Source organism: Poecilia formosa, unplaced genomic scaffold, assembly GCF_000485575.1.
Source record: "Poecilia formosa unplaced genomic scaffold, Poecilia_formosa-5.1.2 Scaffold3, whole genome shotgun sequence".
Taxonomy (NCBI): domain Eukaryota; kingdom Metazoa; phylum Chordata; class Actinopteri; order Cyprinodontiformes; family Poeciliidae; genus Poecilia; species Poecilia formosa.
This window is the reverse complement of record NW_006799942.1, coordinates 1,623,870-1,636,499: the sequence shown is the minus strand read 5'-3', so window position 1 is coordinate 1,636,499 and position 12,630 is coordinate 1,623,870. Positions and strand designations below refer to the sequence as shown.

Below are 12,630 nucleotides of genomic sequence, written 5' to 3'. Positions count from 1 at the left end.
ACCATTGAGAGGTTAATTTAAGAAAGTACTGAAAAACAGCACCAACACACCCTGGTGATAAAGGAGGCCAAGGCCCAGAAAGCCCCTGATTGGCTTGGTTTGACCAGTGAAGTCATCTACTGTAGGAGGGACAGGCCAGCTTAATAAAACAGGTTTATAACCCAGCAAACAGCAGTTCAACGGGAAACTTCTGGACCAACAGACTGTCGGGCAGTCTGAGCAGTTGGAGACATTTTTTGAGAGAAAGAAAACCTGTTGGCCAAAAAGCCACCAAGACAGATTAAAGTGGAACTTTAAAAGAAGCCTTGGAGGAAGATTGGAAAGAAGAGAAATCTGACCTCAGGAGTTGAAAAGGACGTGTAAAAAGGCAAAGAATGGGGTCATTTGGACTTGAGCTTGCTGGCATCGGCCTGTCAGCGGTGGGCTGGGTGCTGAGCATCGTCAGCTGCGCTCTGCCCATGTGGAGGGTCTCTGCCTTCATCGGCAACAACATCGTCACTGCTCAGGTGTACTGGGAGGGTCTGTGGATGAGTTGTGTGTTTCAGAGCACCGGCCAGATGCAGTGCAAGGTCTACGACTCTATGCTGGCCCTCCCTCAAGACCTGCAGGCTGCCAGGGCCCTCACCGTCATCTCCATCATCCTGGGGGTCGTGGCGCTCCTCATCTCCATGTTGGGAGCCAAGTGCACCAACTGCATCGAGGAGGAGGCCGTCAAAGCTAGGGTGATGGTGTCGTCGGGCGCGGCGTTCATCACGTCGGCCCTGGCGCAGTTTGTGCCCGTTTCCTGGTCTGCACACACCATCATCATGGAGTTCTACAGTCCAGTCGTCCCGTCCGGGCAGAAGATGGAGATCGGAGCAGCGTTGTACCTGGGATGGGCCGCCGCAGCCCTGCTCCTAATCGGCGGTGGCCTCCTCTGCTGCAGTTGCCCCCCACAGGAGGAGAAGGCACTAAGGTACAATGTAGCGCCTCAGAGCCGTATGGCGTACTCCGCCGCTCCAAGATCAACGGCCCAAAGCTCCTTCACCAGAAGAGACTATGTCTAGGAAGAACCAAGAAGTCAAGACAGGGTTGAGACAAAAGCCCAACTATTATTTATGCATTTTCTGGAAATTTATGTTTCACATCACGGAAAAGTGAAATTTAAAAAAAAAAACACAGATCTTATCTTTTTAAAAATTGGAACCAAAAATATTAATTCATGTTTTTTATACTGTAGAAAGATAATTGTTTACATGTCAACTTCTCCAAAAGAAATTATTTTATATAAATATATCTGTTCTTAAGGTGTTTCATTGTACTGGAAATGTGCTGAGCATGTGTAATTACACTGTAACTGGAACAAATGCTCATGTTTATATTTGTCTTGATGGACTTGCAAACCAGAAACAGGAGCTGCGTCACAGCCGAATGAAAGAAAGAAGGTCAAAATGGCGGAGTGGACTGTGAGGGAAGTCATGTCAAGATCTATTTGGTTTGCTTTATTCCTCGTTTTTAATCTCCATTACAGTCCTGTTTTACTTTCCATGTGTTGTGACTTTTAATTGTTGAAGCTAATGTACTTGACACTTGTTTAACAGAATTTATGTTCAACATTGTCACATTTTCCTTCATATTTCTATATACAAACTTTTTGAAAAATGTCAATACAAGTGAAACTATGTTGTATTTAGATATACTTGTGATGATTTTAAATAACTTAAAGAAAATAAAGCAATGAAGATTTTTTTTACAGTGAAACATCATTGAAGCCTTTTTTTATGTTCAATTTTTGTCATAATTTAAAAGCTCATTTTGTCAAAGCAAACAAACAAATGAGACCATAAACTACAGATTTAAATATTTTTCTGTAAACATGCAGAAATCAGTATGAACATGACACATAAAGACAACTTTCTGATTTACACTTTTCTTTTCTTTCTGTTTTTTCCTTAAATGGAAAAATGGAAAACCAAATAATCTTAAGTGTTTTTGGTCTAATTTCTAGTGCAAATATCTTAGTACATTCAAAGTAAAGCAAAACTAATTTAAATGCAACTTTCAGCAAGATACGGGAGCTTATTTTAAGCAAATAATGCTTTAACATTTTTTTAAGAAGCAGTTTTGACAGATTATTTCACATTTTTCCACGTTATAAATAAAATAATCTACCAGTGAAACAATTTTTTTTTTTATCAGTGATGTGATATGTGTCATATGTGCACTAAAAATTAGATGAAAAATACTTGGTAAGACTTTTTGCTGTGTTTTTAATGGGGTTTTTCTGCATTGAATGGGGAATTGGGGAAAATATGGAAAACCCCTATGATCACATGTTGAGGTTCATGATCTCCTAACAATTATCAGAGATTTGATTGTTTCCTAATCCCAAACAGAGCATTTTGTTTTCAGACTGTAGATTTATTAGTGATTCCTGGAGGCTCTGCAGAAGAACTGGAGGAAAATCTTTCAGTTCTCAAACTAGTCGAAGTTTTAGGAAGTCATGAAAGGCCATGTTTAAAACTTCCCTTTTTGATAAAGCTCATAGTTATACTGACTTAGGATATCCTTAGTTAGGCTGCTGTATGCTTATACTGAAACAGAAAAACTGGAATCTCTCCCAGTAACCCCCGTTGACTGATCAAAAATTATTTTACTGTTGTTAACAACAACAAAAAAAACATTAGCAATTAGCATGTAAATAAAAAACATGAAAAATGGTCACTATTGAAAGCAACAAAGACATGAGAAATATTCTATGTTACATCTGTCCTGATTCAAAAATTATTTGGTTTAAACAGCAGTGTAATCTAAACTACAAGTACCACAAAGTATGGAGAACCCAAATGGGTGCAATGGCCCTTCACCCGGAAACATTCTCCTACTACTCTCTAATTTTGGATTATTTGCGGTAATCCATCTTTTAATCTTGAGTTTTTTCTCTATTTTTTGTTTTCATAAAAATCTGATCTGCTCGGAATGAAGGACTGAAGCAAAATTTACGACACACTACAAGCACTGCAAGCAACTTTCCACTATCTGCTACACGTTCTCCAGTTGGAGTAAACGCTACACGTCAATGACATGATAAAGATAGATGGGAAACGTTTTAACCAATTTAAGCATTAAATTGAATTTATTGGTTAAAAAATGGATCAAATTGAAATGGTTTTTTGTTTTTTTGCTACTTTGCAAATTTGACTGCATACATATAAGCAAATAAAAATTTGTAACCAAACTGGAGACAAATCGCGCGACAACCCGCTTTCCTGTCACTTTACTGTTAAATACTAGAGCTGAAACAATCCTTTAAAAAAGAAATGAAAACTTCTTCTAGTAGTGTTGAGTTTACATTGATTTATTTTGCTTTTTTTCAAAGCAAAATTCAGAGGGTAAAGTTGTGTGAAGTTAGCTGCTTTTATTTTGAAAGGAGCTTGTAAAGGAGGGCGCCATATTGCCTTGTACCGCTGTGGGCTTTACCGTAATTTCCGAAGAGACAGCTAGCTTTATCGCAGTATGTCACCAGCGATACGAATAGCAGATAAGTACATATTAACCTACCAGAATGCTCAGCCTTTCTGTGGACTGATAACCGCTAATAACTTCCATTTATTGGGCTGATATTAACGCCGGAAGCGTGTGTGAAAATCAACAAGGTGATGTAATCGCATTTTGGTGTCTGCTGCTTTCTGTCGGAACTACAGATACCAACTATTTTTGGATTTGAATAGTCAAATGATTTGACTTCGGGCTCAGTAGGACGCCATCACTTCCAACACTTTTTCTGGTTCTCAGCAACACAGAACAAACATCTGGGAGCTTTCAGGGAAACTCTTTCAACAGAAACTAGTCAAACTAGTTGGGGACGGAACATTATAACAAATGACAAACGCGGGATTACTCTGTTCCAGAATTACCATTTATTAATGTTTAAGGAAGTTTTAAGCACCTTTGAATTGCCTAAAAAGCGCTACATGTTTATTACAAAAGGTTAAAAGTATATAGATAGCACTAGCATCAGTTTTACTCTCTATTAGTTGATAAACTATCAATAATTAAATGTAACGAGAAATGTTAAACTGGTGTAAAACCAGTTTTATTTATTATTCAACACTGGCGCTAACATTAGCCCTTGCATTTTACTTATATTTTCATATAAACATAATCATGATGAAACTACAAACAGTCTATCTATTGGGCTCATTTATCTTTGGGATCTTATTTTGGTTCTGCACTTAGAGAAAGGGTCTTGAGACTGTTTAGTGTATTTTAATTGTCAAAACATTTATTTTCCTTAAGTAATTAATTTGGTAGGTTTTTTCCTAACTGGCTGACACCTTGAAACACCGATTCAATATTTCTGACAATAATGTAATTTAATGTGTGAAGCGCACCAGTCTCTCCATACGTATATGTATATGTATATATGTATATGTATGGAGGGTTTTCAAGATCTAGTCAAAAGTCATGTTTGCACAGTGTTTTTTTTTTTTCTTTCTCTGTCAGATGTTTGGTTAGAGTTTAACCAATACTGAGAAGATTATATTCTCTGTATGCTAAAGGTGTCTTTAAGGAACTGTTTTCCTTTGGCTCTTATTTGTTCTTGGTGCAGTTATTCCAGTTTGAAGCAGAGCTTTGGGATCACATCTTGCTGCTGATGCTACCGGTTGGAAGAAACTGTGTGTTTGCACCATCACGAGAGAAATATTTTTCTCTTTTAATTTGTCACAAAGGATATGCACTGTAAAACATAAGTGGAGTTTACTTATTTAAAAAAAAATGCTAACTCGTTTAAAAAAAATAAAATCTTAAAAATGTTAGTGTCTTTAAGTTTACACAACTCAATTAACTTGATCACTTTGAATAAATCGTAATGACATAATAGCAAACAAAACTGCTGTATAAATCTAATTAGTTCTCTTTAATAAGATAAATAATCTAAACTTGTTGCCTCAATATGTTTGTTTTCATTAAATTAACTGAGTGACATTAACTTGTGTAATTTTAGTAATAAATCTTATGTTGTAATAACTTAATGACATGTTATAAAAAAGAAAACTCCTAAATTGAAACAGTTTCTTGTTTTCTGTTTGTTTCTTTACTCAAACTTTGGCAGAAAATATAGAAACCGGTGCTAAGATATTTAAGATGAACAAGTCAATAAGAATTTAAGTTATGATCACTTGAAATATTTTATTAAACAGAATGTTTTTTTGTTTTACGTAGCATAGCCTTTCTTTCGGTTGAATGTCTGCATGTAAAACAAAACTTAATGCTCTTTTTTGACCTACTGATTTTCCCCTCTGTACAGATTTCGGTTTAATCATCCATAAGAATATATACGCAGTTCTTTGGAGAATAAAGGTGTAGTAGGTAATAAAGAGTGGATTGTTCTTGGAAGCCAGCGCCCATCCCATAACCACATCACTAAGTCACACCCTGCCTCCATCCTTCCTCTCCTCTACTTTGCTCACCATTACCAGGTGGAGGTTGTTTTTTTCTGTATGTGAAGACAGCCTCCTGTTGACATCATTGCCACTCCTCTTTACTCTCATGAGGTATAAAGGATCCGGTTTCTGTGGCAGCATCCTTCAGCTACATCACAGGTGCTCCGCTCCAGCTGAATAACAAACAGTCTTTGTTCCTTGAGAAACTCTGTGAAGATTCTGCAAACATGTCGATGGGTTTGGAGATTGTGGGCATTGCCCTTGGATTCCTTGGGCTCATTCTTACGATAGTGACCTGTGCCCTCCCAATGTGGAAAGTGACAGCCTTCATCGGCGCCAACATCATCACTGCTCAGGTCATCTGGGAGGGCTTGTGGATGAACTGCGTCACCCAGAGTACAGGTCAGATGCAGTGCAAGATGTATGACTCCATGCTAGCCTTGCCTCAGGAACTCCAAGCCTCCAGGGCATTGACGATCATCGCCATTATTCTCGGAGTGCTGGGGGTCTTGATCTCCATCGTCGGAGCCAAGTGCACCAACTGCATCGAAGACGAGGCAGGAAAGGCCAAAGTGATGATCATCTCTGGGATTTTCTTTGTTCTTGCCGCCATTTTGGTGCTGGTCCCAGTGTCTTGGTCTGCCCACGTAACCATCCAGGACTTCTATAACCCCTTGTTGGTCAACGCTCAGAAAAGAGAGATTGGGGCTTCGCTCTACATTGGTTGGGCTTCAGCCGCCCTTTGCCTGATTGGAGGGGCCATGCTGTGCAGCCGCTGTCCGCCCAAAGACAAGTACAAGGCAAATCGGATGGCGTACTCCGCCCCACGCAGCGCCAGTGCTGGAGGGTACGACAAAAAAGACTACGTCTGAACTGCCCTGACATGTCTACAAAACTGTTAGTTGTAGTTCTGTGTTGTGTGGATGTGTTTTGCTGTCTAAAAATCACAGGGTGAGCCCCTCTTAAGACTCCGACATGAAGATTTTGTGCAAATATTGATTTTTTTTTTCCCGTCATTTTGGTCAAAATGTTCATTTACATCCTCTTGGTTTGTTATAATTGATTAGAATAGGAGCCTGTTTTCCTGTTACATATTATCTGCTCTCTCTGTTGCTGTAAAACACTCACACCTGCTCCCTGCTTGTGTAGGAGTTTACCGGCGGCGCGGTTTCGTGTTACACTGAAACTTGCTGTTAAAACATTGTGTGTCATGTCAACGACAATGACAAGGAAGAGCCGGCTCTCGTTTTACATGGATTTGTTTGCGTGATTGCTTCTTGTGCGCGTCTGTGTGCTTTTTGCATGTAATATTTGCTTAAGAGGGTTTCAGCTGAGACTGAAACTAAAGATGGATCACTGATATTCATTTTATCACTGTGTTTTTAGTTTCACTGTGTTAAAAAAAAACATATTTTCTATTTTTTGTGTTATTGAGCATTCACTATGGGGTTAGATTACAACTTGATGTGTATTTTGAATTTAGTCTTATTTACTCTGGTCAAACAAATATTCAGTGAACTTTTTTTCTTGTATCTTCATGTTTCCTTGTTTTATACGATATTGACTAATTTACAAATGTTGGCTCAGTTACTGTTGTGGCACCTGAATAAAGAAATAAATTAACATTTATAACCTTATTGAACATTTCAATAAAAGTCTTTTTTTGCTTAAAAGAAAGTGTGTGACCATTTTTAGAGAGCAGGAAACCTACAGAAAACTCATCTTGTGGATTTTGAAAACAGCTCAGAATAGAGGTTGTGGCTACCGTTATTGTGCATCATGTTTGTAATAACCAACATGTTGGAACAGCAAAATAAAACAAGAAGGTGATGAAAGGCAGCTGAAATGTATATTAATGCCTCCAAAATGAAGTTTTCTGACAGGAAAACACAGTTCAAAAGTTTACAGATATTATTAGATTGTGCTACCAAATACAGTTGAGGACTGAAGTTTTAATTTATCTTTATAGCGGTGTGTAAAAAGTTAGAAAGTTGAAGGCTACAGTTCAAATAAGCTAATTCAAAGTTGAAGAGTAAAACTCCAGTTTAGGTAACAATGTAGAAGTTTTGGTTGAATTGTGCACCACATTTCTTTTATTTAAGCTTTCTTTTTATAAGGTTTGAATTATGTTTTCACAAAAACACGGTGATCCAGAAAAGAGGAATAATCATAAAAGCTGCCAAGAGACTCATGATAACTGGTGGAGCTGCAGATATCTACAGCTGAGGTGGGCAAAATAATGTTTAAAGTTTGTAACCAACAATTCAGGAAGAACATTCTCTGGACGGATGAGACCAAAACCGAACTGTTTAGCATGAATTCAAAACCCATTGTTGTTCTCTGTGACTCTGGACAAAGTGAAGACAGTTCTGGTTTGAACATATTTTAACGTGACAGCTTTTGGTCATGCTCTCCAAGAATCTGGCTTTCATTGCGGAGTATTAGGAAGAAAGTGCTTGTGAAAGAAAGACATGAGATGTTTCTGTATGGTCAACATACAAAACACAGTGAGGCCACAAGCTAAAAGTACGCAGCACCCTGAACACACCGTCATCCTGCTGTGGGGAAAGGAAAGCTGGTCAGAGTTGGTGAGAAGAAACTAAATAAAGTCAGCAAAAACATGGAGATCACAAATAACTACAATGTAATGGTTCAAATCAAAGTATACTTGTGTGTTTCCAGACTTACAGTTTGAAAACTGATATTCACAGAAAATCTTTCCAATCTGAGCTTGATTTTTTATTTTATTTTATTTTTTTGGAAAGACAACAGGGGGAAACTCTAGCTGCTTAAAGCCGGTAAATACATCCAGCTCTGGAAAAAATGAAGAGCCCACTCCACTGAACTCCACTGAAAACCTCCTGGTTATTCCTCCAGATATCTGAACTCTTCCCGAGTTAAAACATTAGTGTTGTTGTTTCTAAATGAATATGAACTTCTTTTCTTTGCATTGTTTGAGGTCTGAAAGCACTGCATCTTTCTTATTTTGACAATTTCTCATTTTCTGCAAATAAATACTAAATTTTTGCTTGAAATTTCACAGGCACGTTGTCAGAATAAAAGAACAATGTTCATTTTACTGAAACATGTAAAAAGTAAAATCAGAGAAGCTGATCATTTTAAGTGACGTCTTCATTTTTTCCAAAGCTGTACTATTGAAAAGTCGTGGCTGAAATTTCAGTGAACGATGGATCCACACCATACTTTTATCAATGAAAGTGAATGCACTCCACATGTTTCAGATTTTCATTTATGAAATGTTATGTACCATTTTTCTTCCCCTAAGCAATTATAAACCACTTTGTGTTTAATAAATCACACAAGATCCCAATACATGAGTTTAAATTATTTTGTAAGTATTCAAACTTTTGCAAAAGAGTCTGAATACTTTAGTTCAAAATGTAAAGTGATAAAAAAAAGATTTTACAATCATACAATTTTACAAATAAAGACATCTCTAGCAGAGAGTGAAATCAACTTCCAGGTTTGTTGAAACTTTTGGAACATGAGAAAAATAGAAAATAACAGTGAATCATTTTCAGTCATTGCAGATATTTCTGACCTTTTTTCACAGACGTTTTTTCTTTTTAGCTATGGTTCTCCTTTAAAAAAAAATTAAAAATCACCTGGCTTCCTTTTTCTCTTTAGGTTGATCACTTTCTTCGTGGAAAGTAGAGGGTTTTTGTGTTTAAGTGACATGATCCACATTAGAAATTAGGCCAGCAGAGGAGAAGTAGCAGAGGAGAAGTAAAGAAAATCAAAAGGCTATGTTTATTAGGTGACACAGTTGGCAGCGCGCTGCAGCAAGCAGATCCTGAGTTTGAATCCCCGTCTCTGTACTTCCTCACACAGAAAAAACATGACTTAAAGCAGAATAAAAATATTTAAAAGCAGCAGTGAGGAATAATATTTGAGATATGTCCTCGTTGATATTTATCTTCACAATTTAAACACTTTTTTTCCTTTCTGACTTGACCAATCTATGATAAGCTGGTGTAGAAAACGAATACATGATTTATTTTTTCTTTCCTACATCACAGAGTAAATTAGGTTCAGATAAAACTGCTGACAGTCAGGAGATACCTCTGGTCCATGTTAGTATCTCCTGTCGTCTATATCACAACCTTTTACAACTTTATCTACAGGAAACATGCAGACACGCACATAATGCAGACAAATAATACATACGATACTGCTGTAATCTGACTGAGGCGGGTCACAGAGTGGAATTTGACCAAACTGTGAATAAGTTGCAATGATCATTTTCTTTTTAACACACATTAATCTAAATCCATTTTATATTTTCTCATTGCTGTGTACTTCCTTATGCAACTTGTTTTTTCCTGTCAGTATGATCTTCATCTGGAGATAAATAAAGAGGAAGAGCAGCATGACAATACAAAAAAATTTACTTAAATGTCACATTTGCATGTCTACTTCTCTTTCCATCGAACAAAGATGGAAAGAGAAGTAGAGAAACAGGTGATCTTGGCATGCGACACAAACAAGATTATTGGCTGAAGTCCAATGTTTTCCTGATACAGACGGAGCGAAACATGTGCTGGTGGACAGAAATGTTGTGATAAACTATCAGCAGCAGGTGTAATTGTGGTACACTTTAAACATGCTGTTATGACAAAGTGATGGAAATTCAGCAGAAGATGCTTGAAAATGACAAAGTAGTGCATAGGAAAAATGATTTGTGGTTTTAATTGTTTTGAAAAGTTACATTGATACTTTGTAGATCCACCTATTGAAGCTACAATTTGGAATGTACATTATATAAATATAATATAAATGTTTCAAAATAGTTCAGATCCCTCAGATCGGATGAAGAGCAAACACATTTTGAAGTTTTAATACATACTTTGGACTTATTTAGTCCTGCCCTTCTGGATTCTCTCCTCTTTATATTTTGGTTCACAAGTGTCAAACTCAAGGCCTGGGGGCCGAAACTGGCCCGCTGTAGCTTTTTATGAGGCCTTCTAGACTCCAGATTATATCAGTAAATCCTCCAGTTTTTCAAAAATCTGCTAAATTCCCACAAAATCAACAAATCCTCATATTTTTTCTGATTTTACTGCAAGTTTTCTCAAAATTGTAAAAAAAACAACATTGATTTTAAGTAACTGCTGCCACAACTTTACTTGATGTCAAGTTATAGCCCATAATTGATATGGCAAGTAATAAAATGTCACATTTAACATCAGACATTAGTGCAAATGCCATAACATTTTTAAACTGGCACCACAAAATGTGCAATTTTGATTGCAAAAAACATACAAAAAATTGCAAAATCCTGGAGGAACAGCTATTTATTGATACATTAACAGTTTAATGGGTTTTATGAATATATTCTGGCACAACCAGCCCTTTAAGAACCTTCAGGTTTTTGAGATGGCCACAAATGAAAGTGAGTTTGACAGCCTGTTTTAGATGTATTAAGTATTTTCCCTCTTGTACTTCACATACATGTTGTTTCAAATGTAGAAAGCTTCACAGTTTATGAATTATTTTCCAGGCACTCTGTATTTGATAGCCATCTTTTGTTGCTTCCTTTCTAATAGATTATTGATAACCTTTGTTTTTATGGCAGAGCTTTCATCTATGTTCCTCCTGGTCTTGATAATGTTAGATATTCTTATGGAGTTTTGCACTGTACTTTATGAATTAATTGTGTTTTTCAACCTATTTTGAGCCAAGGTACATTGTTTTAATTGAAAAAATCATGAGGCACACCACCAACCAAAAATATAAACAAAGATATTCTGTAGCCGTCTATATTACATATATAGTCATTCTTATCAAAGTGTCTTGAATATGAATCAAATAAACACAAAAATTTATTTTTTTTTATCATATTTTACACTTATTTCAAATTGCACTTAACATGTCCACTTCAAAAATACACCTGAACAGTACCACAACACTGTCGTGTGTGCTGCATGAATGTAGTAACATTCATGCATCACTAATTCAGATTGCTAAGATAACTCAGATACAGGAAAATGTTTATATTTACTACTGATCAAACAGGTGCTCTTTATTTATTTTGTCTTGAAACTCTTTTTAATAGTAAACATTTGAGCGATAAGCAGGATGTTGCCCTTCCTTTTTCGTCACTCAGTGAGATTTGACACCTTGTTCGGGCCCATATCATCACCATGGTGACGATTTACAGCATGTTTCATCCCTGAAGACACGTCTCCCATAGCAACAAATGTTTAGTCGCAGCAGCACCCTCTCAGAGTCATTTTAGACTGATCATTTTGTTTTTTATGGTCTTAATGTGACAACCAGGCGTGCAGAATAAACAAACACGCTTCACAGCTTCACAGATGAATTAAATTAATCTGAATCTACAGAAAAATATGTGAAAATGGCATTTTAATCTTTGTCTTCTTGCAGTGAGGCTCTGGCTCTGGTGCAGCAGATTAATATAAAACTATAGTGACACCTAGTGGTTTAAATACGCCAGCGAGCTCCATGGTAAACTAATGTCAGAAAAACCAGGCAATTTTTAAAGATTTTGGAAATTGAAGACTTCTTAATATGACATAAATTCAATTTAAGATTAAAAATTCAAATCATAACTACGATTCATCGACATTTTCAGTTTCAAAAGTATGAATCCCCACCTTTCCCAGCATATATTTCATTATATATAGCACTTTATTTAATTTCACATTTATTTATATATAAGAAATCTTAATGGAAAGATAACTTATAAATTTAATATACATAAAATATGATTGCTATATCAAATCTGATTATAATTAACAATTACTGAGCTAATGACAAAAGCAAAGATGAGAATCCAAGCTGCTGATTAAACCAGTTTGTAAATAGGTTTTCCATAGATCACAATACACATCCAGGTACTTGGGACTTGGAGGTACATTTCTGGTTTTGGAGAAACACACAGGCACAGCGTAAAAGTTACTTGTAAGTAGGGTCGGAACTACATCTTATTCAGGTGGATGCGAAATCATAAATCGGCTCACCCCCCTCCCCCCCCTCCCGAAGGAAGGTACGGGTACATCAGGGTGAAGGAGCGTAGAAAACATACGCTCGCTCTACTCCCACCCTCCTGAGACGAAGACGCGTGAAAGGTAAAACTCGCTACATTTACATTTACATGTGCGCGAGGTGAAAGAGTACGGGGCTCCTAAGGGGACATGGAGAAAAAAAAAAAAAGGAAAGA

The 12,630-nt window shown here is 36.8% G+C and overlaps 2 protein-coding genes across 2 annotated transcripts; both read left to right on the top strand.

Moving 5' to 3' along the window:
* Positions 1–151: 151 nt before the first annotated feature.
* LOC103139351 (claudin-4-like) lies at positions 152–1,745 on the top strand. Its single transcript, XM_007553918.2, has one exon. It carries the CDS (start codon positions 375–377, stop codon positions 1,044–1,046), a length of 672 nt encoding a protein of 223 aa, XP_007553980.1. The 5' UTR covers positions 152–374; the 3' UTR covers positions 1,047–1,745.
* A 3,804-nt stretch (positions 1,746–5,549) lies between these two features.
* On the top strand, positions 5,550–7,093 carry cldn3c (claudin 3c). The gene has a single exon (XM_007553907.2). The coding sequence runs from the start codon at positions 5,654–5,656 to the stop codon at positions 6,296–6,298; it is 645 nt and encodes a 214-aa protein (XP_007553969.1). The 5' UTR covers positions 5,550–5,653; the 3' UTR covers positions 6,299–7,093.
* Positions 7,094–12,630: the final 5,537 nt, after the last annotated feature.

Bases quoted from the DNA above. Each gene is read 5' to 3' on its own strand.
- LOC103139351 (XM_007553918.2), top strand. From the start codon at position 375: ATGGGGTCATTTGGACTTGAGCTTGCTGGCATCGGCCTGTCAGCGGTG.
- cldn3c (XM_007553907.2), top strand. From the start codon at position 5,654: ATGTCGATGGGTTTGGAGATTGTGGGCATTGCCCTTGGATTCCTTGGG.